A 24,739-nucleotide genomic window follows, 5' to 3' on the forward strand; every position below is an offset into this window, starting at 1 on the left:
AGCTAATCTTTAAAGTTCACAATATATAGTATACTTCAATTTACCAAATTTGCTATTTTTCTTACCAAGTCTCTTCTTCAGGTATAATATGTCATATTAATTCATATAAATATGCTTGAAGATCAGACCTAGATAGGCTATAAAGCTTGCAATCTATTATACCGTACTTTAGTTAGTCAATAAAAGTGTCATCTTTACCAGATTGATAAGTGGTAAGCGCTATTAGCTGTGACAGATGCCTTCCTGAATGTAACTTCCCATCCCCCTGAAGTGTAATTGGCCAAAATACAATTATGACTGCTTCCTAATGAAATTAGAACTGGGCTGACTCACTCCCTCTGTAAAGATCACGTTAGTGTCAGGCTCCAATACAATAGTGCAAACCCTGGACAGCATGTGAAACTGCCCCTCTAATTGGCTATAGGTGGGTACTTAGATGCGTGCCCACGAGTGCAGGAGGAACATTCTATGTGTGTGTTTATGTATAGTGCTAAAGTCAGTGTGTGTTTGTTTACTGTAGTGTTAGTCACTGTATATGGATAGTGGGGAAATCTGTGTGCTTTTATTTTGTCAGTAAGTGTGTTTGTGTAGTGTTGTGTTACTGTTAAGTGTTGGGCCTACCTTGTTCAGGTGGGTTGGAATCCTACTGTACCACACTTGTACTTTTGGAACCACTGGCAGTAGATGAATAGCTGGTAGCTGGAGCTCTGGTGGTACATAAGCTGACTGCAGGAATTCTAGAACCAGCAATGGTAGATGAATAACTGGCAACTGGGGCTCTGACTCCTTCTTGTGTGGACGTGTGTGTGCATGGATGCGTACGTGTGTGTGTGAGCGTGAGCAATGGATGTGTGCTTGTGTAAGTGGGGTGAGATGGAGTGTGTGTAATTTGTGTGTGTTTGAATATGTTGGAAGGGGGGCAAAGGGAAAACAAGGCACAGACCAGTTGTGTGGGGGCAACGATGGCACAGGCTAGTTGTTAAAGTTGGGGGGTCCAGGGCAATTTTTTGCACCAGGGCCCGGTGGTTTCTAGTAACACCCCTGAAGTCTGGCCAGAGACTCCAACTAAGTACCTTGAGAAAGGCACCAGTAGAGAAAATCCCCTAAATGAAGATCATTTATTCATAAGAAAAACTAAACATTGACAATATATTCAGTTTAAAACTAGAATAGAGCAGTATCACTACATGCTTGGCATCAGGGTAATACCTTTTGATAGTACAAACACTGGAAAACACTTTCAAACCAGATGTGAAAACCATCCACTATTGATCTGTATAATGCAAAGGACAAAACCAACCAGCAGTTATATCTCTAGGAGCTGCAGGTCCCACCATTAAAGAACAGCCTGTTGGATGCCTCTGCATCTGGCAATAGCAATTATCCATTTCTCAATGCAACCGCGTACTTTTGTGTTGTCATTAACGGAATCGCTTATGAAAAATGAAAGGTATGGCACCGCTTTGTAGTTTTATTATATTGCCAGCTCTCCAAGAACATTAGCAGAGTGGTGTTATTCCATGTCAGTCAGTCCTTCCTGTGACCTCACCGTTCTTTGCAGGGTTTTGACTCATGCATTCTTCTGACAAAAATGAAACGCCTCCCAAAACTGCATGTCCTTAGGTTGAAGATTTTTTTTTTTTTTTTTAAAGCTGTATTTAGTAATAGCGTTTTGTTTAAACTCGAACCGGCTTGGTTTGCAACACACATGCGAAACGGGTAGTAATTGAAGAAGTGTGTTTCATACATCATAATCTGGCGCTCCACCGCAGGACTCGCAGCGCCTGGTACAAGATACTATGTTGGCTGTGCCTGCTTGGCACAGACTTCTATTGTGTAAATGGCCAGAGAGCTCCCTCGTCATCGCCCCATTCAGCAGCAACACACCGGGCAGCCTGATCACCGTTGTGTAGTTGGTTGTTATTAACCCCTTAAGGACAATGGGCGGTCCCTAAACCCATTGAAAACAATACATTTTGAGCCCGTACATGTACGGGCTTTGTCATTAAGGGGTTAAGAATGTATTTAAAATGTGTACATTTAAAGAGGTATGTATTTATGCTTTAATGCAAGTGATTCATTTAGTAATGACCATATTGCCGTTTTCAGCAAATACTTTTTAACCTTTTTAACGGAACTCTCTGTGAGTTTTCATGGGTTTTCTTTCCAACTAAGTTTCATACAGAGACCAGCAGGGTGGATGATGAGTCCCCTCCCCTCCTCTTGTGCATCTTACATTAAATTTGGATTAGTCTCCCTCACATACCAGACAGATGACCTCACTTGTGAGGATGTGGACCATCTCCCGAAAAACACACATACATGGAATTACTGCTGTTATGGCACCATTATAGGCAAAGGAACGCATATCGCTTGGGATTTGCAACAGGCAGAAGTGCCCAGCGTCTCTTGGAATTGTCGTAAAAAAATAAGGGTCTTGTGAGGGGGACGTGGGCTGGCCGGATGGGAGTGCATTATCGGATCCTCCCCCATCCTGCGTCATCTAATTGATTAATTTGGTCGTCTACGTCAGCCGCAGTGAAGACTTGGGGGTCTTTGGGCTTAGATTTATGGGTTTTGGCTGTTGCTTTTGGTCCCGCTAGTTCCTGGTCCCCTGAGGTGCATACCATCATCATAAGGGGAACTGGGTGTTTGTCTTTAACAGTCGGGGCAGGTAATACAAACGTACCATCTGGATTAACTACTGGGTACAGAGGTACAGTAGATATGGTCGTAGATGGCAACGGGGTGGGGGAGGTAGGCCCCAGGTTAGGGCGTCGTCAATGAGAGAAGATGGTGCTGGCGACTGGGATTTTATCCAGTAGGGATAATTTGCCGCCACTGCAGGTGAAGAGGATGCAGGACCATGTCCGGTAGGATCTGTTAGGTTAAGGGACAGTCAGCCATCATATGTTCAAGGGGGGACTGTTATGGCACCATTATAGGCAAAGGAACGCATATCGCTTGAGTGAATATAAGCTGGCTTTTGACCAATATAAAGGGTCTCACCTCACGCAGGAACGTGGGAGACACATATATCGCTAACGGCAACATTCCATACATTGCACTCGGAACTCATATTTTATGTACTTTTATGTACAACTTTTTCTTGTTTCCATATAGTTTCAAGAGTAACCAATTGTCGTCAGTTACGTAGTCCGACGCCCCGATTTCCGGGCGCTATATAAGCTATAGTACAAACATAATAAAGCAGAGTGATTTTGGACCTGACCCAGAGTGTGTCGTGTGTCTTATTTCTCTCTCCGTGCACGTACGCTTTTCATTTATAAATTCGGAGCAGTTCAACAATCGAAGAAAGGCTTGATTAGAAAGCATTTTTTTTTTTTTTTTTTTTTTTTTTTTTTACTTTTTACAAATATGGCTGCGCAAGAACCCACGAGACATATACGCTATCGTGTACAGAGGTTAAAAGAAAACAACGGCTCAGGCTGCAGGCTGATCCTGTCAAATTGGCCCTTTTGTGACTGCTGATAATTCAAACCAAATGGTTAATGTTTACTTATTTCTGCACTTAAAGCCAGTTTTTGTTTTCCTTAAAACACATAATTGTATAGAAAAGCATGCCTTTTCTTTCTTACTTGACTCCATTGTTTCCTGCCGTTTATCCCCTTTTAGGCCTTTGGAAATGCTAAAACTGCACACAACAATAACTCAAGTCGCTTTGGAAAATTCATCCAGGTCAATTATTTGGAAAGTGGTATTGTGCGTGGGTGAGCAATAGCATTATTATTATTATTATTATTATTATATGTTAGTAGAAGGTTTTTCAATTCTTGTGTTAACAAGAGAAGAAGGGGAAGGGCATCGTGTAAGGAAGATAAGCCTAGCAGCAGCATTTTTGATAAACTGCAGAGGAGAGAGTAGTCAGTATATGGCATTTTCAAAACATAGTTTTCAAACAGTTAAATTTATTTTCTTAGGACAAAAGGGTAGTAACTTTACAGCTACAGCATTGATCTTCATTTCACTTCTCTTGGTGTCTTAGGGCTGTGGTGGAAAAATATCTACTTGAAAAATCCAGACTTGTATCTCAAGAAAAAAATGAAAGGTGAGCAAGAACGGACTTCTACATGCACATTAACAAATTAAGAGTGCTTTATTTTGACCCTATATACATAGAATAGAAACGCATATACTATAGTGGGCGTTCATCTATGGTGTATGAGTTTTGCCTGAACTAATCATGAATTTTTACCCCCTGCCCCATATTCAATGAACAATACTCCCTGCCTTTCCTTGGTCCCTGTTTTAAACACCCCCCCCTACTCCTTCTCTTTACTGCCAATCCATGCCTCTTAGATCCAATGTTTGTCCTGTAGGAATTACCATGTATTCTATTACATGCTCCTTGGGGTCTCAGAGGAGGAGAGGAAGGAATTCCATCTGAAGCAACCAGAAGACTATTTCTACCTCAATCAAGTAAGGCCTGTTACTCATATACAAGTTTTATATGTGGGTCCAGACCTGCTTTCCGTCTATTCACATGAGTAGTTATTTCCTGTGTCTAGATCTATGTCGTATGTATGTGAGTGTGTACATAGTTTGTGAACATATCTGAGACTAAATGATCTCCCTGTGCACCACTACTTCAGTCTGTATATAACTGATAAGACTGTGATTAGTAAGCTATGTTTGTTTCACCTACTGCTGCTGCAGCTTTCATAACAGGCAAGCTGCACACACCCTGTGTTGCTATGTAGCTTGGCTTGTGCGCTGTTGTATGTGGGCACCCAGGGAATGGGTCCAAGTCATAAAGTGGCAAGGTGAACATACACACAGGAAAGAAGACTTTAGAAGTACCCTTACTTCACATGAAGGCTGGTTTGACTAGAGCTGGGGTTGGTGAATACTGCTTGACACTTTCCACAGTGAATTCCAAGTTGACTGGTTAATTGTCAAAAACATGAGTCAATGTGAGGGCCCATGTCTTTAATCCAGACCATCCAAGCCTTCTAAATCTAGATTATGTAAAGAACTGTGATTTTGCTGCTACAATATGGAGTAATGCATCTTTAATTAGGTGATTTCATGCATTTTATGTTGCTCTTCACTGGTTGCCATCTCTGTCTACTTAACACAACCACTGTCAGAAGAGAATTCAGTAACTCATCAGTAGGTGGTAAATATGATGCATTGAGCTTGTTGCAGCAGATGGCTGTACCTGTCCAAGATATTGGATTAAGTGATGAAATTTACTATAGGTATGTGTTTGTCACTGTTTTTTCAAGATATTGTGCAGTTTTTAGTAAGTCACCAACCCCAGATGTCATCAAAATGTGAAAAATGACAAGATGCTCAACAGCTGAATTGAAGGAGCCATGTATTCTTCGTTGGTTATATTTGTATATATAGCTATTCTTCCCTACTACAGTTTTTGTGTAATGTTAAAAGGATTTTTTTTTAGCTTTTCTGATATATTTTCCCAGAACAACTTCAAGGTGGAAGAAGGAGAGGATCTCCGACATGATTTTGAGCGCCTGAAACAAGCCATGGAAATGGTTGGCTTTCTTCCAGCTACAAAGAAACAGTGCGTAAATGATGCTTTGTCTTAGCCTTAACATTGTCTATATATGCAACAAATATATACTTCGAAAAAAGTTTTACTTTAGAAGCCAGACAACCGATCTGAGACTCTCTGCACATGCTGAGATTTGGTGATCCAAAAAACCTCTCTCTTGGTTAACTTCTGCTAGAAGGCACGAGTCAAGTGTTATACATTGTACATCGGCAAACAATTGACAATTTGTTTTCAAATTTTTTGCCGTGTGTGTGTGGACTATTGTGTTAATCTACTGACTCTTATTCTTGATGTTTTGGTGAATGTTTTACATGTCAATTTTCTGTTATTTTTAGGATATTTTCAGTGCTGTCTGCCATCCTCTACCTTGGCAATGTGACCTACAAAAAAAAGGCATCTGGGAGGGATGAGGGTTTAGACGTTGGCCCTCCTGAAGCACTAGATACCCTATCAGAGCTACTGCAGGTATATGCCATAACAGTGATATCCAACTTTATCCTTAAGGACTGCAGCCCCACCCTAAGTTTGAGAATTTACAAATTTGTGTGTGTATGGAAACCTATAGAAACCTTTTTTTTTAGGTTTTCTTAAGTCCAGAACTGAGCTATCTCAAACCTTTAAGAGCTGCGTGTTGGACAAATTCATTAGCATATGTAGTGTGTATGAGGTAACAAGTGTTGCTCCTGACCCTTCTCCATGTTTAACTTATTAACAGGTAAAGAGGGAGTTGTTGGTGGAAGCTCTGACCAAGAGGAAAACTGTTACTGTAAATGAGAAGCTGATATTGCCATACAGCCTAAATGAGGTGAGTGCACTCCTGCTTAGTATGTTGGTAAAATGGTGATTATGTTGACCACATTCTTAAAAATAAAATAAAAAAAAGCATAGTTTATTGCTCTAAGCTCTCATGCACATCTCTTTCAGGCTGTGACCGCCCGAGATTCAATGGCCAAATCATTGTACAGTGCTTTATTTGACTGGATTGTACTACGGATTAACCATGCCCTACTCAACAAGAAGGATGTGGAGGAGGCAGTAAATGTAAGAGTCACTGATGTCGGATGGCATGCATGTTTAAGCCAACCTGAAACTATCTGATATCATTAATTTAGTATTGGCTTAGGGAGAATGCCTTGTCTTTATTTCCTTTGTCTCAAGTATTTCACTGGTCATTAAATTGTCTGTAGAAGTTAACAGAATTGTATTTTGACGTTAGAGCCTATATATATATATATATATACACACGCAGACATTCCCCGCCACGGTTAACTCTGCCAAGACCCGAGATTATTTTGTTCCGTGGTTTCTTTTATCTTGCCACGTGCCAGGAGGCATGAAGCCAAGTTGCTCTATTCCAGAGTTTTTAATGAGAGTGTATGGCTTTTTGTGGGGAGACAGACCGGCCATAGGAGTGTCCGGAAGCAGAAGATGATTTGTTTAGTTTAATCTAACGCACCATGTATATATGTGTGTACTAGATTGTAAAATGTATGTTTTTGTGGACATATTTTCATATGTACAAAAAACCCGTTACAAAATGCTGTTTTACGCTTAATGTGTTTCATTGAGCATATGTGTACAAAGGAGATAGTATTTCATTTTTTTTGTCTTTATTTTCCTATTTTAACCTATTACTGTTTGTCCTTTTCCTCCCTCTATTAGTGTCTGTCAATTGGTGTCCTGGATATCTTTGGGTTCGAAGACTTTGAAAACAATAGCTTTGAACAGTTCTGTATTAATTATGCCAATGAGCAACTGCAGTATTACTTCAACCAGCACATCTTTAAGTTGGAGCAGGTGAGAAATTAGGGCAGAATAACTGTGTTTAATTGCAGTAATAAGAACATTATCTCAGAGACCTAGTGCTTTGCTGCTCCGATTTCTTGTCTCTTTGCTGTGTGATAAATGTTGTTTGTGAAAGGCAGTTTTGTTACCAGTTATGTCTTTTGTTACTGAACAGGAGGAGTACCAAGATGAAGGTATTAGCTGGCACAATATAGATTATACAGACAATGTTGGCTGCATCCATTTGATTAGCAAAAAACCAACAGGTCTCTTCTACCTGCTTGATGAGGAGAGCAAGTAAGTAGAGAGAGCTGTTTTTACATCTTGAGAAACTAGGAGACATTCACTGTCATAAGTCGTATATTACTTTGCCATACTTACAAACATACAAAGGGTGCGTTGTGCTTAGGGTGACCATATCAGCCGTGTTTTGCAGGACACGTGTAGTTTTTACATATTGCTGATATGGTCACCCTAGTCGTGCTGCATTGGAGTTCAGAGGGTAATCTGTGGCTTCATCTCCATGCAAAATGTAAACAAAACCCTTGGGCATTTAGCTGATGGGATATAGCTAAGCCTTTGGCTACTAAGGACTTGCTTCAAGTTCTGAGTATGTGTTGAGGTGTGGTACAAGCCACTAGTGTTGTAGGCCCGAAAGAAATTACTTGTCTTTTTAAGTGTGCTTTCTTTGTACAGTTTCCCCCATGCTACCTATCGCACATTGCTTGCAAAGTTCAAACAGCAACATGATGAAAATAAGTTTTTTGTGGCCACACCAGTCATGGAGCCTGCCTTCATCATCCGTCACTTTGCTGGGAAAGTCAAGTATCAGATCAAGGTAAATGTACCAGACATTACCAAGTACTATGGTTATCTGCAGTAAAACTAACCAGTTGTGTCAAACTAAGGCTTAAATATATAGTGTTTAGTGTTTTTTTAAGCTTTCTGCCATGTGATGACATCGTTATAAACTAGTCAATGGTAACATGCTTAAGCCTTTTCAGTCTTTGAGTTGAGCATATTTAGAAACAATTGCCATAAATATACTTCAATAAAAATGTTGTTGGAAATAGCGTTGTGATGTATTTTCTCCTGACAATGCCAATGTTTATGATGCAGGATTTTCGAGAGAAAAACACAGATTACATGAGACCCGATATTGTGGCTCTTCTCAGAAGCAGTGACAGTGCATACATCCGGGAGCTGATTGGGATGGACCCTGTGTCCGTCTTCCGTTGGTCTGTCCTGCGGGCAGCTATCAGAGCCATGGCTGTTCTTAATGAGGCTGCAAGACAGAGGGCTGAAAGAACAGCAGGTATATCATCCACCTGAAGATGACATCTGATCTGGAATAGTTTTCTTTAAACTCAGTCTCTTCTCAGACTTTAATTATATTTCACTTACTATGAAATAATTGCAAGTACAATTTTGTGATTTGACCCCTCTGTGTGTTTTGATATTTTGAATTCTATATCGTAATAATCACTCCTTTTGGCAGGTGTTGTACGAAAAGGATCCAGAGTTCCGCTTGGGGAACTTCAGAGATCAAACACACCCGTGGAGAAAGTATACCGGTTAGTAGAGCTAAGTATATTGTTACAATGGGAAGCCTCTGTGCAGTTTGTGCTGGTCCACTCAATCTATTGAATGTAACACTTTCCAAACCAATTGCAGCATTGGAAATATTCCCTTAAACCTTTAGTATAAAGAATAACATTTGCAAGTGTTGGTTCTTCGTAAAGAGTAATGAGCAAGTTCAAGATGGACACGGGGTCAATCACTATAAGCTCCCGGGTGTCTTCCTTTGCTCTTCTGACAATTTTCACTTACGTGAATAAACGCCAAGGAGACCTTACTGACAGTGCAGTATATAAAAGAGTCTAATTTCCAATTCCTACATTAAAATGGCTTTACTGGTACTCCTCCTTACATACACATTTCTTACAGGCATAAAAAAACCTTTTTGCCCTTTGAATCTGTAAGGAGCACATGATCTTATGACCTGTTGACTTCAGAAATTGTTATAAAGTAATAATACATTTTATTCATGCTTTAGGTATTGCATGTCTTCCTCCCCCTTTTAATACCATATTTGATATGCACAAATGTTTGGAAATGTGTAGGTAATGCCCGAATGTAAATCTGACGGGGCATTTTCTTTTCTTCAAATTGATGTATCTTTTCATATAGCCAGATTTGTAGTAGGGTGTTATGAATGATGAAGGCTTTGACTCTTGAGTAATACCATAAGAAGCATCCTTTTTAGTGTTCCACAACTTACTGGGAAAAATCTGTACTCCGTCCATCCCTTAGCCACTCTCTCCTCGATTTCTCCTTTGATTGTTCCGTGGACTATGATATTGATGTGTTTGAAGACATCATTAGTATATACGAAAGCAAGAAGTAAGTAAGAGGCAATAACTGCTAATGCCCCAGAGGGAAGTCCTACAGTTTACAGTGCTACAGTCTTTCCTACATGGATGTCTTTATAATTCTGACTGCCTTAATAAATAAGGGAATCTGGTTAATCTGAAGTTACAGATTGGTTCAAAACCACACAGTGACACTTTTATCTGTATGTATTCACATGTGCATTTGGGAGCACAATTCATACACACGCAAGTATGTAATAATCATTGTGAATGATTGTCCTTGGGTATTTATATTCCTGGCTGAGATGTATATCTCTAAGTCACTTATAAGAAAACAATTTATATTTATTATATACGCATTGCATCACTGGACATTGTGTATCATGGTATCATCATGTAACTGATGGACGATGTGTAGGATGTTGCCTAGTGCCAACATACTAAGCTACACCATGTGTGTATTTCTGTAAGCTTGTAGCGATTGGACTCCTCTGGGGCATGTAGGTTGCACGCTGACAGGTTATTAACACAAATTGCATGGTATGCCCTTCACTACTTCTAACGACAGCCTGGCACGATATGGCTGTCAGGTCATTGGGGCTTTATTTATTATTCAATCAATCATTTAATGACAGTAACCCGTTACTTATGTTAGTATTTTACACCTTGGAGTCTGATGGTGAAAAAAGTGTTTTTGTTTTCCTCTGTTCTATAGGTATTGTTTACTCTGACATTAAGCGTCTCTGAAGTTGGTATTTTATTACCATTTTAATTTCCTCCCATTCATGGGTGATCTATAACAGCCACTGTGTGTCTCTCTTCTACATGGCTAGGCCAGAGAGCACCGTAGTCAACTGATGAGCAGTATTAAGGGGCTCTCCTTGCAGGGAGATGACCCAGCCAGTTTGCAGCAGTCTCTCTCTCTGTGTAGACACTCGCATTACCAGCTCCTGTGAGTGTGGCTGTGGTTGTGTATATTTTCTGTTTGCACGGTGTGCTGCACACGGTATATGTTGGTAGAGTTGCACTGTATTGGATATCATTTTCTCCTAGGTATGTGGTCACTATTTGCAAGATGATGCCCTCATCAGTGTGCCTGCATCCCACTTTTATATCATTGTGCTTGGATGTATTAAGTGTGACTTGTGTGTTATGTCTTAAGTGATTTTAGTCGCTAAAACATTTTTTCAACCGCAGACTCCTCTACCTTTGCTGTACTAAAACTTGCAAACCTCCTAACCAAAGCCTTGATTATGTTCACTAACCACAGCAATTAATAGGATAACCCACTTACCAGTAATTGTCAGACAGCCACTTGTATAATATTTTGGCTAACAATTTCTTTGCAGGAAATCTAAAGGTGCCCGTCAGAAGCAGCTCATTCCAAAGGTAATAATTGTTTTTAATGACACCAGCCAGCATTGGCCTGTGTACCAGTGAAACAATGTATAACATTATTATTATTATCTTTTATTTATATAGAGCCAACAGTTTACGCAGCGCTTAATACAATACATAAATTCAAGGGATATGACAAGACAAGAATTAACAGGCTGAGACAAACCGATACATTTGGTGGAGAGATAACATAAAGAAAAAACTTAGATCAATGGCAGTGTTCACTTGTATACCTCTACACATCATGTTCCTTTTTGACTGTTTTCTCAGGAAATTTTAGTATCTGGCCTGTAATTATTTGACATAGGGCGAGAGTAGTGTTAAGGTAGCATTACTATTGCATACCTTTTTGTTTTTGAATGTTTAAATCTTTTGATGATATCACAGACAAGTTTATATTTTTTGTTGAGCACCCAGTAAGTGGTTTTTTCATTCCATTTGACTTTCCTTTACCTCCCTATGCATACAGAACCTACTGGACTCGCAGTCCCTAAAATTAATAATGAGTATGACTCTCCATGACCGAACTACTAAGTCCTTGCTTCACTTGCACAAGAAAAAAAAGCCACCCAGTATTAGTGCACAGTTTCAGGTGAGTCTGTTTTTTCCTCAATTTGGTGAATGTTCTAATCAAAGGCATCTTCTAGTTCTGGCTTGTACAAAATATGGCTTTCTATGCACAGCTAGCCGATGACAGCTTGATCAGATTTAGTATAACATTACTCATTGTGGACGCTAAGAGGCTGTAGAGTGAGAGTTTCTCCGTCTTCAAAAAAAGTGTGTGTGTATATACCGTATTGGCTCGGATATAGGCCGCCCCCGTATATAGGCCGCACCCTAAAAGTTTGGTGCTTTTTTAAAGAAAAAGTTGTTTTCTTTAAAAAAAGTACCAAAAAAAACATGCTGCCACTCTGCCCCCCCGAGATATGCTGCCACTGTCCCCCCTCCCCGAGATATGCTGCCACTGTCCTCCCTCCCCAAGATATGCTGCCACTGTCCTCCCTCCCCGAGATATGCTGCCACTGTCCTCCCTCCCCAAGATATGCTGCCACTGTCCCCCCTCCCCGAGATATGCTACCACTGTCCTCCCTCCCCGAGATATGCTACCACTGTCCTCCCTCCCCGAGATATGCTACCACTGCATGTCCCGGGCGTCGGGCGCTAGACTCCGAATATAGGCCGCACCCCCACTTTAAAGACTTAAAGTGGGGGGAAAAAAGTGCATCACCAAAAGTATATGACCACATGACCAGCATACCCATGTTAGCTTGTTGAACCTTCTGTTTCAAAACTATGGGCATTAATGTAGTTGCTATTGACCAATAAGAGTAAGGCCAGGGTTTGTGGAAGCCACTCAAGTTCCTTCACATCAAACTTGTCAGATCGTGTCTACGGCCCTTGCTTTGTGTACAAGGGTACAGTCGTGCTGGAGCAGGAAAGGATTTTCCCAAACTAATGCCACAAAGTTGGAAGCATACCGTTGTCTAAATGTCTGTTTGCAGCATTAACATTTAAATGCTGAAAGTCAACAAGCTATTCAGTACAACCATTTATGCTGCCAATGTTAGTCCATAGAGATGGCATGCCTATGTGCGTATGGTTGGGACATTTAAACTAATAATTAGGAGAGGTTTCCAGGTATATCTGAATATAGTAAATGTGTGTGTTTGTATGTATGTGCGTGTGTATATATATATATATATATATATATATATATATATATATATATATATGACTTAAAGATGCCCAGACTTTGAAATATTATTATATTTCAGGCATCCCTGAATAAGCTTTTGGAGACACTTGGTAAAGCTGAACCATTCTTTATCCGATGTATTCGCTCCAATGCGGAAAAGGTGAGAACACACATTGCAAGAAAATAATGCAAAATTCTTTGTTGTCTTTCCTTATTAATACCTGGTATTTCCTTGCATAGCAGTCTTAATTCTATATTCCATGCATTGTTAACCTATAATATAAAGATGGGGAAAGACTCCTAGGAATGATGCTATTCTTGTTTAGCCTCCATTTTTGCAAATCAGGTTTCATTTTAATCTGTTTTAATAACACTTCCCATTCACATTTCTCTAGAGGGAGATGACCTTTGATGAAGCCCTAGTCCTCCAGCAACTCCGATACACAGGAATGTTAGAGACTGTTAGAATACGGAGATCCGGGTATAGCGCTAAGTATACTTATCAGGTAGAGAACACTTTACTAATACTTACGAACAAAATGCTGGTTTTATATGAATACTATCTCAAAAAAATGCTCCAATAATATTTTGGGTTATTAACTGACTATTTTGGCTGATGTTCTGTCTCATAGGAGTTTGCAGACCAGTTCCAAGTACTGCTCCTAAAATCCTCTTCGGTGCTAAAAGCAAATATTGCTGCTCTGTTGGAAAATTTATCCTTGGACCCTCACAATTATCAGCTTGGTAAAACCAAGGTAACCTGAAGCTACTCCTTTATGTATTGCGTCTGTGTGTGTGTATAAATGTTTTTTATGTATAGGGTCCAAACATCTCAGTCCACCAGTAACAACTGCTTTTTTTTTGATCATTTATTAAAAATAGTAAAATATTTTTATATTAATGTATTCAGGAATACATTATTTAAAAAATATATCATTTCATTGAAAGGGTAACATCCTAGCGCACACGTGATCTGCATTTTATTTTTATTTTTTTTACAATTTTTCTGCAGCCGAATAACTTATCCAAAGCAAGACTAAGCAAACGCCATGAAAAGTGCAGTATATCAAGAAAACATAACTGAACCAGTAATGTCTTACCCCAGTAAGCTAAAGCACAGCTTTAAAATATGACTGGCGAGCTACTGCCTTTGTGGAAAACCTGTGAGTTCATGAGAGGCTGACACCACATTGTGTAAAACCTACAGGTGCAAGAAATATTCAGTTGCGATGATCTTTTGTCTGTTCCTGAGTTGGTCACTTGCACAAGATCACCTACACTTTGCAGGATATAATGGTGCTTCTCTTAATTTAGAGGCATGGCAATTCCTTCTGGCTTAAAGTTGTGTGGAAGAGATGCGTGTCAAAGCTGTGCCAGGTATATCTGGAGTACAAAAAAGTCCCTAAAACTGCTGATGTGCAGTTTCCCAATGCAATCGCCTCAACCCCATTAAATTCTGTCAAACATTCTTTTTCTTACCTAGTGAAAGTGATATATTTTCTTTACAGAAGTATTTTGGAAATGCTGAAGTAAAAGCAGATTGTTGCAAGTGGACTCAAGCCTTTTGGACCCTGTTATGTGTGTGTGTATATATTATAATTCACAAATTTACCTTGGGTTTGTGTTCTGTAAGGTGTTCATGAAGGAACCAGAAAGGCAGAAGCTCCAGGACACTTTGCACCAGGCTGTCATCAAGAAGATAATTCTCCTACAGAGTCTATTCCGGATGGTTGTGGACAGAAGAAACTTCCTCAGGATGAAAACAGCAGCTACCTGCATACAGGTAAAGTCATTGTTAGCCATCTGCCCCATAAAGCTATGTGACATTTTTACTTTTTATGACATTTTTACTTTTTATCATGTACTGAGATGAATTTTAAAATAAATAACCATTTCATTGAGAAGCAGAGTAAATATAACTAGTCTCTTACTATGCCAATATATGTGTTTAATGGGAAGGTGGTCTTCAATAAACAAAAACAACTTAATTACGGTTGACATCCAATGACATCCAATGATTTCTCAAGCCCAGCAACAACCTGGCTTGTGAATAGGGGAGGAGTGTAGCAGCTCAGGCAGCTCCTCGAAGTCAGAATTTTTGGGATTGCACTAGCAAGTGTTTGTATGTCAAGTGGCTCTGACACCTCGAATTTAACCCTAAAATATGTATGATGATCGTTTACAAAGAAATTGCACAGTTAAAAATCATCTCTAGTGCTAGACAATCATGTACGCCCTGCTAAAACAATGCAGATGGAATTGTCAAGGATGCAATCCTATGTTTGAAGAGGATAATCAGAAATGAAAACAAAATACATTGAGATAGGCATAGCCTGGTAATTTTGCCAAACATACCAGAGCTGGAAACGTAAAACACAACGCAGCCTTGCTGTAGGAAAGCTAAAGTGACACTAACAAAACAGTTGGTTGTTTCCATCACAGGCCCACTGGAGATCACATCAAGTGAGAAGAGAGCTAGAGGTCAGCAACAATGCTGCTCTGTGTATCCAGGCGTATTGGAGAGGATTTATTGAGAGGCAAAATTACCGCAGGCGGATTCTGCTCATCCAGAGACTGCAGGCTCTTTGCAGGGGACACTTACAAAGGAAAAGGTACTAGTGTTAACTTGGGTATACATGGTTTTCTTGTATGTTAATTGTAAATTGATATTTAAATGTCTAGGTTCATTGCCTGTGTAGGTACAAGGAGATGCTGGACATAAAGAGGAAGGCTGATGAAGAGAAGATTAAGCAGGAAGCCCTAGAAAGAGAGAGGCAGGCTCTTCTGGAGAAAGCTCGGCGGGAAGAGGAGGAAAAACGGATGGTGAAGGAATCCCTTAGACAAGCAGAGATGAAGGAAGGAGGAGCGCACAGTAAACCAGAAAGAACTGGGGAGAACACTCTGGAGATGGCCCACCAGGCTTACAGCGTAAAAGAAGATGAAAACTCAGTATTAAAAAAAGGTGATATTATGGAGACTTTAAACACAGTTATCAAGGCCGTGGAAGAGAGTGAGAGGATTGTTAAAGAAAATGAATGTAACATGACAGAGAAACCTTTAAATGAGGCTATACAGGCAGATCCCCAAATCCACAATACAGAAAAAGAGGCAGGGTCGGTAATGAAAGAGTCTTCTAAACCCAAAATGACACAGATGGTATCAAGGAGTGATGCTGCAAGTCCCGAGAGAGCTCCAAGCAGCAGAGAAAAGCGTGAGAACCGGAGACGTAGGGGTCTGCAGCATGAAATGATGCAGAATAAACGTATTTACTCTTCCCTGGATGGGACAGAGAAAGATGGTGAAAGCCAGCAAGGAGAAACTGAGACAGAACATCGGGTCTGCACTAGGGAAGGGGAGATAGTAGGATTCCAAGAAGAGAAAATTGATAGAGAGAAAGAATTCACAAAAGTGATGCTGACTGGTGGAGAAGGGGAGACTCCAAGGACAAAAGAAGATTCTTGTGTAGCAAAGCCTACTAGGCCCTCCAACCTTCCTTTGGATCTCCAACTCCCATCAGTGAAGCCACCTATAAAGCCTGAGGAGAAGAGCAAACAAAGCGTAACACAAGAAGCTGAAATTCTGAGCGTGGGCATCATCCAGAGATATAGTGACCATGAGAAGCTGAAGAACATAGTAGAGAAGTGGAAGGAGAAGAGGCAAAGTGAGGGGGAATCTTCTCCAAACTCCAAAACAGAGGAGGAAAATCTTCCAGGAGAGAGCAAGGAAACACCAAAAGAGTAAGGACATTTTTTGGGTTGCCTTTTTACTAAATGTATGTTGGCAACATCTGCAACTGCGTGTGTTTTATTATAAACACCGCTGTGCAGGTAGTAACATAAATGGGTTCTAATATTTTTTCCTCTGCTAGGGAGAAGACTGCTAGCCTACCCAGGGAGATCAAAAATGTGCCACAGGTTTTGCCCCCCATCCAAGTGAGTGCATACTCCAATCAGAAAATATTAGTGTGTGGCATATGCTGTTGTTGCCTAAACATTTGGCTTTAATTATGTCTTCCCCAGTCACCCACTATGCAAACAGAGTCTGAGAAGGGTGTAAAGAAGGTAGCTCTTCAGAAAAAGAAATCAAGTGAGCCCACCTTACAGTCTGACACAGCTGTATCACAGCCAGTGGATTCCAAGTGAGTGTGGACTATTTAAATATTTTGTGTGTATGTAAACAGGATTTGTCTATAACCCCTGTTTTCTTACAGTCCCCAGTCCTTAAAGTGTATCTGTACTCAAATAATACATTTAGTAGTTTAAAGAAGCTATTTTTTATAAATCTGTTTATTATGATGACAAAGAAAAATGCATACATAACAAAAAGAAATAACATCAAGGAATAACCCTGTTTAATTGTGCTTAATGATTTAAAAACAAAAACATGTTCTATGGGAACAGCCATCTGAACTTCTTGGTGTCTTCATAGACATTCCTCCACATTAGTGTTGTTCCCCTTTGTTTTGCATCTTTTTACACTTACAGATTTAAGCATTTAACACCTTTGCTATCCGCGAATATAATTTCTTTGTGTTTGCTTCCCCTCCCGCTCCAGGCATACTTATAAGAACCCTCTTCAAAGGCTTCTGGGTAAGAAACCTGAGAAGAAAAATAACAAAGAGAGTCCACTCACCCCAGATGGTACCGATCAACCCCTCTCCCAACAGCCTTGGCACGAAACCTGTCCTGTGAAGGCACCTCTTGAAGGTGAGCTCTAAGCATGCATCTTCCATATTATTATTTCGAGTTGTACTAGCAATTGATGTTCTTTACGAATCACTTGTACAATAGGCTTTGTAGATGGGGCAGATGATGAACAAAAATTTAAATGAGTACTTTTTAAGTTTTTTTTTTTTTTTTTTTTTTTTTACACGGCATGAGGTTTCCTAGTGTTGACGTAACTTTTGGTATAGACTCTGTCCTTCTGCTTCTTATGGTGGCCACTTTTGTACAACACTTTCTGCCTTTTAATCCATGGTTGTACTCTAGGTGCAACCTCCACAGGACAGGTCGGTCGGAACCATGGCGTGGAGGCATCCAGCAAACTGCGCAGAAACCGCTCAATTAAAATCAGTAAAGCTACAACTGTGTCTGAGACGTGGAAAGCCTCTTTATGCAGAGAGATAACCAACCCCACTGAATTAAAACACTTAGATGACTTTCTCTTTACAAAGGTAAGCTATTACTAGCTACTTAGTAGCTTAGTAGCTATGTAGTTTGTAAGATCCATAGATTAAACAGATGCTCTTTGAAACGTGTACCAATGAATACCTTTCCTTCCCAGAAGGAATTCAGGAGTTTTCTTTGGCTAGAAGATCTAATAAGCACAAAGCTAGAATTTTCAGAAAACCAAGCAAGAATTCAGCACGTACCCAGCGAATACCATTTAAAAAAAAAACGCCTAAAGCATGCGTATTGGGGATTCCATCACACTATATGTGTGGTCGAATCCCCAGTATGCATGGCTTGGATAGGTGTTTCTTGAATAGTATTCGCTGGGTGGTATGCACTGGATTATTGCTTTGTTTTGTGTATTTATTGATTTATTATTCTAGCAGCATATATATCTAAAATTTCCAGAGCTGGGGAAATGTTTTTGAAATACTTCCACAAGCCTACAATGCAATTCCCTTTTAATATCTATCAACATTGGTTACAAAAACATATATATTTTTTTATTTGGTTTGTTCAGTATGATTGCACTCACCAGGCACCAGATATGAAGAAGCTCACAGCTTCTTGGTAGCATTAAGGTAGAGAATAAACTCATGTATACCGCCAATTCTTCAATCAGATTTCTTTTCAAGCCTTATGTTACAGCTTGGCAATCTGGAGCAATTGACATGGCAAAATTAATATTGCAGGGACTCTTGAGACTACTGACCTTCTACATAGATCATGACATATTATATATATTATATATTATATACAAAATGTTAATAGATATGGTGTCATCTTGTGTGAATTTTGACCCTTAAATCAAACCTCGCTTGCTCTAGGACAAAGGGCATACACTGATCATTTACTAGTGGACTTGTACATTCAAGCCATGACAAACATTGGCGATAATAGCTGCTACATTTACTAAGTCTAATTGCACATTGATGAATGCAACCAGTATAACTGGTTTGGGGTTTTATACCAGCGTGAGTTATGACATTCGGGTCCATTCTGGGAAATTTTCTTTCTTGTAAGTATTGTAGTGATTAAAAACTACAAAGTAGATAACTGCTTTTTTTTTTTTTTTACATTTTTTTTTTACTTGCTAAAATAGAACAAGTGAGCAGAAATTAAATTTTTGGACTTCTGCGTGGCTGGCCCTGGCCTACCAGGATACTGTGAAATTTCCTGGTAGGCCTCCTGCCCTGGGGGCCAATATTGAGGCCATCCATCCAAGAGCGGTGGGGCAGTTGCCCCCTGGCTGCTGAAAAAATTCCTTAAAAAAAAAAAAAGGCCAAGTCATGGCGGCAGGAATGTGATCCAGACACTCATAAGAGTCATGCTGTACCACCATCTGTGTCTGGACCCATATATAAATGAGAATGGGCGTGTTCCATTTTGTGCCCCGTAACTTCCAAAAAACATAAAGATTAGGAGCACTCCCTTTAAGAGAGTGCTCCTAATCTCAGCTTGTTACCCGTATAAAAGACACCTGGGAGCCAGATATCTTGCTGATTGATAGGGGATCAAATACTTATTTCACTGAGTAAAATGCAAATCAATTTATAATTTATTTGAAATGTGTTATTCTGGATTTTTGTTTTGTTATTCTGTCTCTCACTGTTCAAATAAACCTACCACTGAAATTATAGACTGATCATGTCTTTGTCAGTGGGCAAACATAAAAAATCAGCAGGGGATCAAATAATTATTTTCTTCACCGTATGTGCGTCAGTGAATACTAATGTGCATTTTTAAGTTGATTGTGCTGGTGGGTTTTGGCTTGTTTTTTATTCTCAATTTGTTTATACTTTAAAATTTTAATTTGTTGATCTACGATGAATCAATGGTTGTATTCTTTTATAGTTTGTTCTACATTCATGGTGTAGCTGGTCCTAGCTTTTTATAAAGAGGGTTGTCATTTTCCTTAAACCCTGTTGATAAGATTTTCGTACATTAAGCGACGCTATGTAATAGTATTAGATTTACAAAATGGATGTTTGTCTTTTATGCTACAGATTACAACTCTGAATGCTGACAAATCAGGTGTGGAGTGCCTCCTGTTCAAAGCCATGGAGATGTTCAGAGGCAACCTCAAATTCATGTATTCTTCTCCAGTACGTTCATGTATCATTAAGTATAACGTCACTTGCTTGCAATAAGAACATTAATATGCAAAATGTTCTATGCATGGAAAATGGTATTGTGGATTGCATATTGTATACACAGTATAAAAAAACAGGTCAGACAGGCAATGTAGATGATCAGGGGCTCACCACTGTATGAGACAGTGAGCGTGGAGATCAGGCTCGACTGCATTAAACTATTAACGCTAAAGTAAAACGTACTGTTTCTTGTTATGCTGTATGTAAAAACGTGCTTCCATTTCAGGTTTGCACTGCTGCTTTGTACTAAAATATTTGTAATATAAGCTATACAAATGTGTATAACATCAGTCTCTAGTGCAAGAGGCTTCGATACAGACTGGTGAAACTATGTAGGTGTAGAGTCCGGTGGGCATGTTACATTTCTTGTTTTTCCTATTTATTATTGGTATTATTTCTTGTATTTGACTTTACTGCACTATGTGTAGGGCAGATCATACTGTACACGGGCATGACACATTGTTTAAAACACTTTTTTCCCCCCTCAGAACGGCCACATTCATGCTGGCTACAAGGATCTAATGGAAAATTTCCAGCTACTTGTCAATAATCTGACACAGGAGAGGAAAGAGAAGGATTTAAAGCTTGTGCTAAATCTGTTCCAATCTTTCTTGGATGAATTTACACGGGGATACTCCAAGAGAGAAGAGAACGAAACCCATAAGGTCATTTCTGTGTTCTTACCATGAACTTTTTCCATTCTGTGCATGTACTTTACATCACTACCTTCATGTATAGTGTAGGTTTTTGTTTCTTGCTCTGTCACACTGTCTTGTCCATCTCTCTTTAACCAATTACACCTCCTCACCTCCCATCCAGAAACTATTTCCATTCCCCAGTGCTTTGGTCTGCTTTTTTACCACACTCCACTATTAAGAAAATCTCGGTGAATGAATCACTCATGCCATTAATAGAAAGGCCCGCTGAATATTTATTGTGCCGTTTTTTTGTCCTTTTTATAGCCTCGTAAATCTCAAAAGAAGAAGCGAAAGCAAGATCAAACGGTGAGTGTATTTGCACTGTGTGTGTCACACAGATCTGGGATCATCAGCACTTACAGCTTTATGTACTCGAGTCTGTTGATTGTGTATTCTCTTGTACCAGAGAACAATATAATTCACAAATCCTTTGAATTTTAAATATATACATTTTTATAACGTATACATATTTAAATTTCCATGTGCTTCTCTACTCTTTTTTGTTACAATTTCACTGGAAGCATTTGTGGAAGCTCTAATTTTGGTGTCTGTTTGCAGCTGGAGTCAAACGGCCATGTGTTTATCAGCTACCAGGTAACCATTGGCCAATCCTGTGAACACTGCTCCTCCAACATCTGGCCCATGGAAAAGGCTTTACTTTGCAGTAGTAAGTGGATATCGTTTATTAAAAAGCAATGAAATACCTCTTCAATGAGCCAGTCATATGTGGTAACATTCTGATGCCTTTTTTCCGTTATGTTGCAGTAGCCGCATTTTCTGAGAGAGCAATACTGTAAAATGTCAGGGCCAAATTCTGTGTATATTACACCCTTTTCAAGAGTCCTGAAAAGGGGGGTGCGTATTGTACCCAAGTACAAATTGTGCAGTGCAACCCCCCATGTCCCAGATGGCATAGCCTGCTTCAGGAGCAAAATTCAGGGTATTTTTGGCTCCAACATGAGTGCTTGGACTAGCTTTCACCTCTCCTTGCTGCACAATTGCTCCATGTGATGCAATCACTGCATTAAAGGAGTTACCATCTGTTTTCAGTCCTCACAGGCTTGTGGGGACAGAGTTGCGATCGATGTTGTGCTTCTCTTAACCCCTTAACGGGTCAGACACGTCACACAAAAACGGTCACTTAATGACCAATGACGTGCCTGACACGTCATTTCATTAAATAGTGTTGCTGTAATGCCTCGATGAATGAATGGTTTGATGGGGTAAACTGGAGTGGCCGGGCTCAAAGATACAGCATAGGTACAGACTGGCCAAAATTGGGGGGAAAAGCGCACTTCCCCAATGTGGCCTTTTAACCCCAAACACCAGAAAAAACCCATGCATGGATGGTATCACTGTACTTGGGAGATGTTGCTGAACACACATTGGGGTGTTGTTTGATAGTGATGTATACCTGGAGCTATAACTTTATACCTGAAGTACAATTTGTGTGGGGAAAAAAAATATACAAAAAAAATTACTACCTCAAACTCTGGCAAAGGTTGGTGGTAGAATTTCATGCATGGAAAGGGTTAAAATACTAGCATTTGAAATACCTTGGGGTGTCTAGTTTTCAAAAATATATGGTTTGATGGGGTAAATTGAATTAGCCTGGTTCAAATATCGCCCCATTAGGACATGGGGGGCAGTAGGATCAGATGTCAAAGTTCCAAGTTAAAATAATAAAAAAAGGTACGCTCTTCCTAAATGTGGCGTTTTACCTCCCAAACAACCCGACAAACCCATGTATAGGGGGTATCACTGTACTCGGGAGATGTTGCTGAACACGTTGGGGTCTTGTTTGAAAGTGATGTATACCAGGAGCTGTAAATCCATACCTGAAACGCAGTGTACTTTTCTATTGGTCAGTCCCTCCTTGCAATTACTACCGTATTTGCTCGATTATAAGACGACCATGATTATAAGACGACCCCCCCAAAATCGGAATATTAACTTAGGAAAAAAAGAAAAAGCCTGAATATAAGACGACCCTAAAGGAAAAAAGTTTTACCAGTAAATGTTAATTCATGTAAACTATTTTTTTTAATAAAAGCTATGATTGAGAAAAATAATTTTTTTTGTTTTTATTTCCTTGTATTTTCCTATTTGTACCTGTCCCCCAGTTACGCACATCTGCCCCCAGGCTTGCCACACCAATATGGCACTGTGGCCCATGATATGCCTTTTAACCCTCTATATGCCACTGTGCCCCATGGTATGCCTTTTGACCCCCTATGTGCCACTCTGCCTCCAGAAATGCCTTATACCCCTATATCCCATTCTGCCATTTAGGGGTTAAAATGCATATTATGGGGCAGAGTGGCATATAGGGAGGTATAAGGCATTCCAGGAGGCAGAGTGGCATTAAGGGAGTTGAAAGGCATTGTATAGAGCACTATGCCTCCAGAAATGCCTTATACCCCTATATGCCACTCTGGCATTTAGGGGGTTAAAAGGCATATTATGGGGCAGAGTGGCATATAGGGAGGTATAAGGCATTTCAGGAGGCAGAGTGCTCTATTAAATGCCCCCTTAACGCCACTCTGCCTCCTGAAATGCCTTATACCTCCCTATATGCCACTCTGCCCCATAATATGCCTTTTAACCCCCTAAGTGCCAGAGTGGCATATAGGGGTATAAGGCATTCCAGAAATGCCCTATTTAAACACACACACACACACACACACACACACACACACACACACACACACACACACACACACACACACACACACACACACACACACACACACACACTCTTACCGGTGCTTCCAATTTCCGCTGCAGCCGGAAGGAGGTGGAGTTGGCAGCAGGGGGTTTGTCTGCGTCCGTCGCGCATACCTTCCCCGGCTGTCAGAGATCATAGTTCCCGGTGCCGGGAACTCTGATCTCTGACAGTCGGGGAAGGGTTTGCGCGATGGACGCAGACAACCCCTGCTGCTAGCCAAACCTCCTTCCGGCTGCAGCGGACATTGTCTACGCAATTTGCTCTGAAAAAAACCTCGTCTTATAATCGAGTAAATACGGTATTTACCAAGGGACTGATCAATGGAGTGAGTTAGCTGCCTGTGAGAGTTCAAAATTTTGGAATTGTTAAAGATTTACAATTTGAATTTGCAGTAGAGAAGCAATTTGAAAAATGTAATCTTTGCAGGGCCCTACTTTAATGACTTGGTTAAATGCGCTTACTTAAACCTCTTCTGCATTTGGCAGGACAATCGTAGGCATATCTGTTTCAGCAATCATGGGGTTTAAACGTCCAGATACCCCTAATTTTGCTCTCTCACTGTTCAAAATGTTCTAATTTTTTTGTGTTTTGTTCCATTTAGCCTGCAAGATGATATGTCATAAGAAGTGTCTGAGTAAAATTCAGAATAGATGCACCCCTGCAGGAACGAAAAAGGTATACTAATTATATGCCGTAAATTTGTACCAATCTTGTAGAGGTTTGTTCAATTAAGCTCGACTTTGCTTCCAACTCCTTGTTTTTACTTGTATAAACAAAATAATAAAAATAAAGCATATTAAAATATTTACTAGTGGTGCCCCGAATGTGCCTCCTATGATTATACCCTGAAATGTAGCCAATCCCATGTTCAGTTAATTTTTATTCCCTTGCCAGTGTACACAATTGTTAGCAACGCAATGAACATTTTCTTTAAGAAACTTTTTAGCGTTAAAGCAGCATGTTATTCCTCTGTCACAATACTAAGGCCTCCGATACACAGTGCCGCTACTAGGAATTATAATCTGACAGCTAGACTAACCTTGCCCGACCAACTACAGTAGAAATAGGTGAGATGTGTCTAATGAATGTTCATAGCAATTAGAGGTGCATTTGGCCTAGGGCACTTGGTAGCAAGAGGCGGCCCTCGTTTGCTGCAATGCACAGAACCAGTACAGTACTTGTTATGGGAGTTCCGATGG

At 40.0% G+C, this 24,739-nt stretch overlaps 1 protein-coding gene across 4 annotated transcripts in view; it reads left to right on the top strand.

The window, feature by feature from the left end:
- Positions 1 to 24,739, top strand: part of MYO9B (myosin IXB) — a 61,662-nt gene that overhangs the window by 23,785 nt on the left and 13,138 nt on the right. For 3 of the 4 annotated variants that reach the window (XM_053464255.1, XM_053464263.1, XM_053464279.1), the window contains exons 3-32: positions 3,637 to 3,731; positions 4,007 to 4,069; positions 4,341 to 4,440; positions 5,448 to 5,548; positions 5,875 to 6,004; positions 6,255 to 6,344; positions 6,464 to 6,580; positions 7,202 to 7,336; positions 7,500 to 7,621; positions 8,021 to 8,162; positions 8,444 to 8,639; positions 8,823 to 8,898; positions 9,638 to 9,727; positions 11,046 to 11,085; positions 11,564 to 11,686; positions 12,870 to 12,950; positions 13,186 to 13,296; positions 13,423 to 13,545; positions 14,424 to 14,573; positions 15,233 to 15,402; positions 15,490 to 16,527; positions 16,659 to 16,722; positions 16,810 to 16,928; positions 17,345 to 17,496; positions 17,779 to 17,963; positions 19,968 to 20,066; positions 20,603 to 20,779; positions 21,077 to 21,118; positions 21,371 to 21,479; positions 24,142 to 24,215. In XM_053464255.1, coding sequence (XP_053320230.1) covers positions 3,637 to 3,731; positions 4,007 to 4,069; positions 4,341 to 4,440; positions 5,448 to 5,548; positions 5,875 to 6,004; positions 6,255 to 6,344; positions 6,464 to 6,580; positions 7,202 to 7,336; positions 7,500 to 7,621; positions 8,021 to 8,162; positions 8,444 to 8,639; positions 8,823 to 8,898; positions 9,638 to 9,727; positions 11,046 to 11,085; positions 11,564 to 11,686; positions 12,870 to 12,950; positions 13,186 to 13,296; positions 13,423 to 13,545; positions 14,424 to 14,573; positions 15,233 to 15,402; positions 15,490 to 16,527; positions 16,659 to 16,722; positions 16,810 to 16,928; positions 17,345 to 17,496; positions 17,779 to 17,963; positions 19,968 to 20,066; positions 20,603 to 20,779; positions 21,077 to 21,118; positions 21,371 to 21,479; positions 24,142 to 24,215 — 4,314 coding nt within the window. The remainder of the gene's footprint in view (positions 1 to 3,636; positions 3,732 to 4,006; positions 4,070 to 4,340; positions 4,441 to 5,447; positions 5,549 to 5,874; positions 6,005 to 6,254; positions 6,345 to 6,463; positions 6,581 to 7,201; positions 7,337 to 7,499; positions 7,622 to 8,020; positions 8,163 to 8,443; positions 8,640 to 8,822; positions 8,899 to 9,637; positions 9,728 to 11,045; positions 11,086 to 11,563; positions 11,687 to 12,869; positions 12,951 to 13,185; positions 13,297 to 13,422; positions 13,546 to 14,423; positions 14,574 to 15,232; positions 15,403 to 15,489; positions 16,528 to 16,658; positions 16,723 to 16,809; positions 16,929 to 17,344; positions 17,497 to 17,778; positions 17,964 to 19,967; positions 20,067 to 20,602; positions 20,780 to 21,076; positions 21,119 to 21,370; positions 21,480 to 24,141; positions 24,216 to 24,739) is intronic. The other variant, XM_053464271.1, reaches the window with a different exon arrangement.

This window comes from Spea bombifrons, chromosome 1 (genome assembly GCF_027358695.1).
Source record: "Spea bombifrons isolate aSpeBom1 chromosome 1, aSpeBom1.2.pri, whole genome shotgun sequence".
Lineage (NCBI taxonomy): Eukaryota > Metazoa > Chordata > Amphibia > Anura > Pelobatidae > Spea > Spea bombifrons.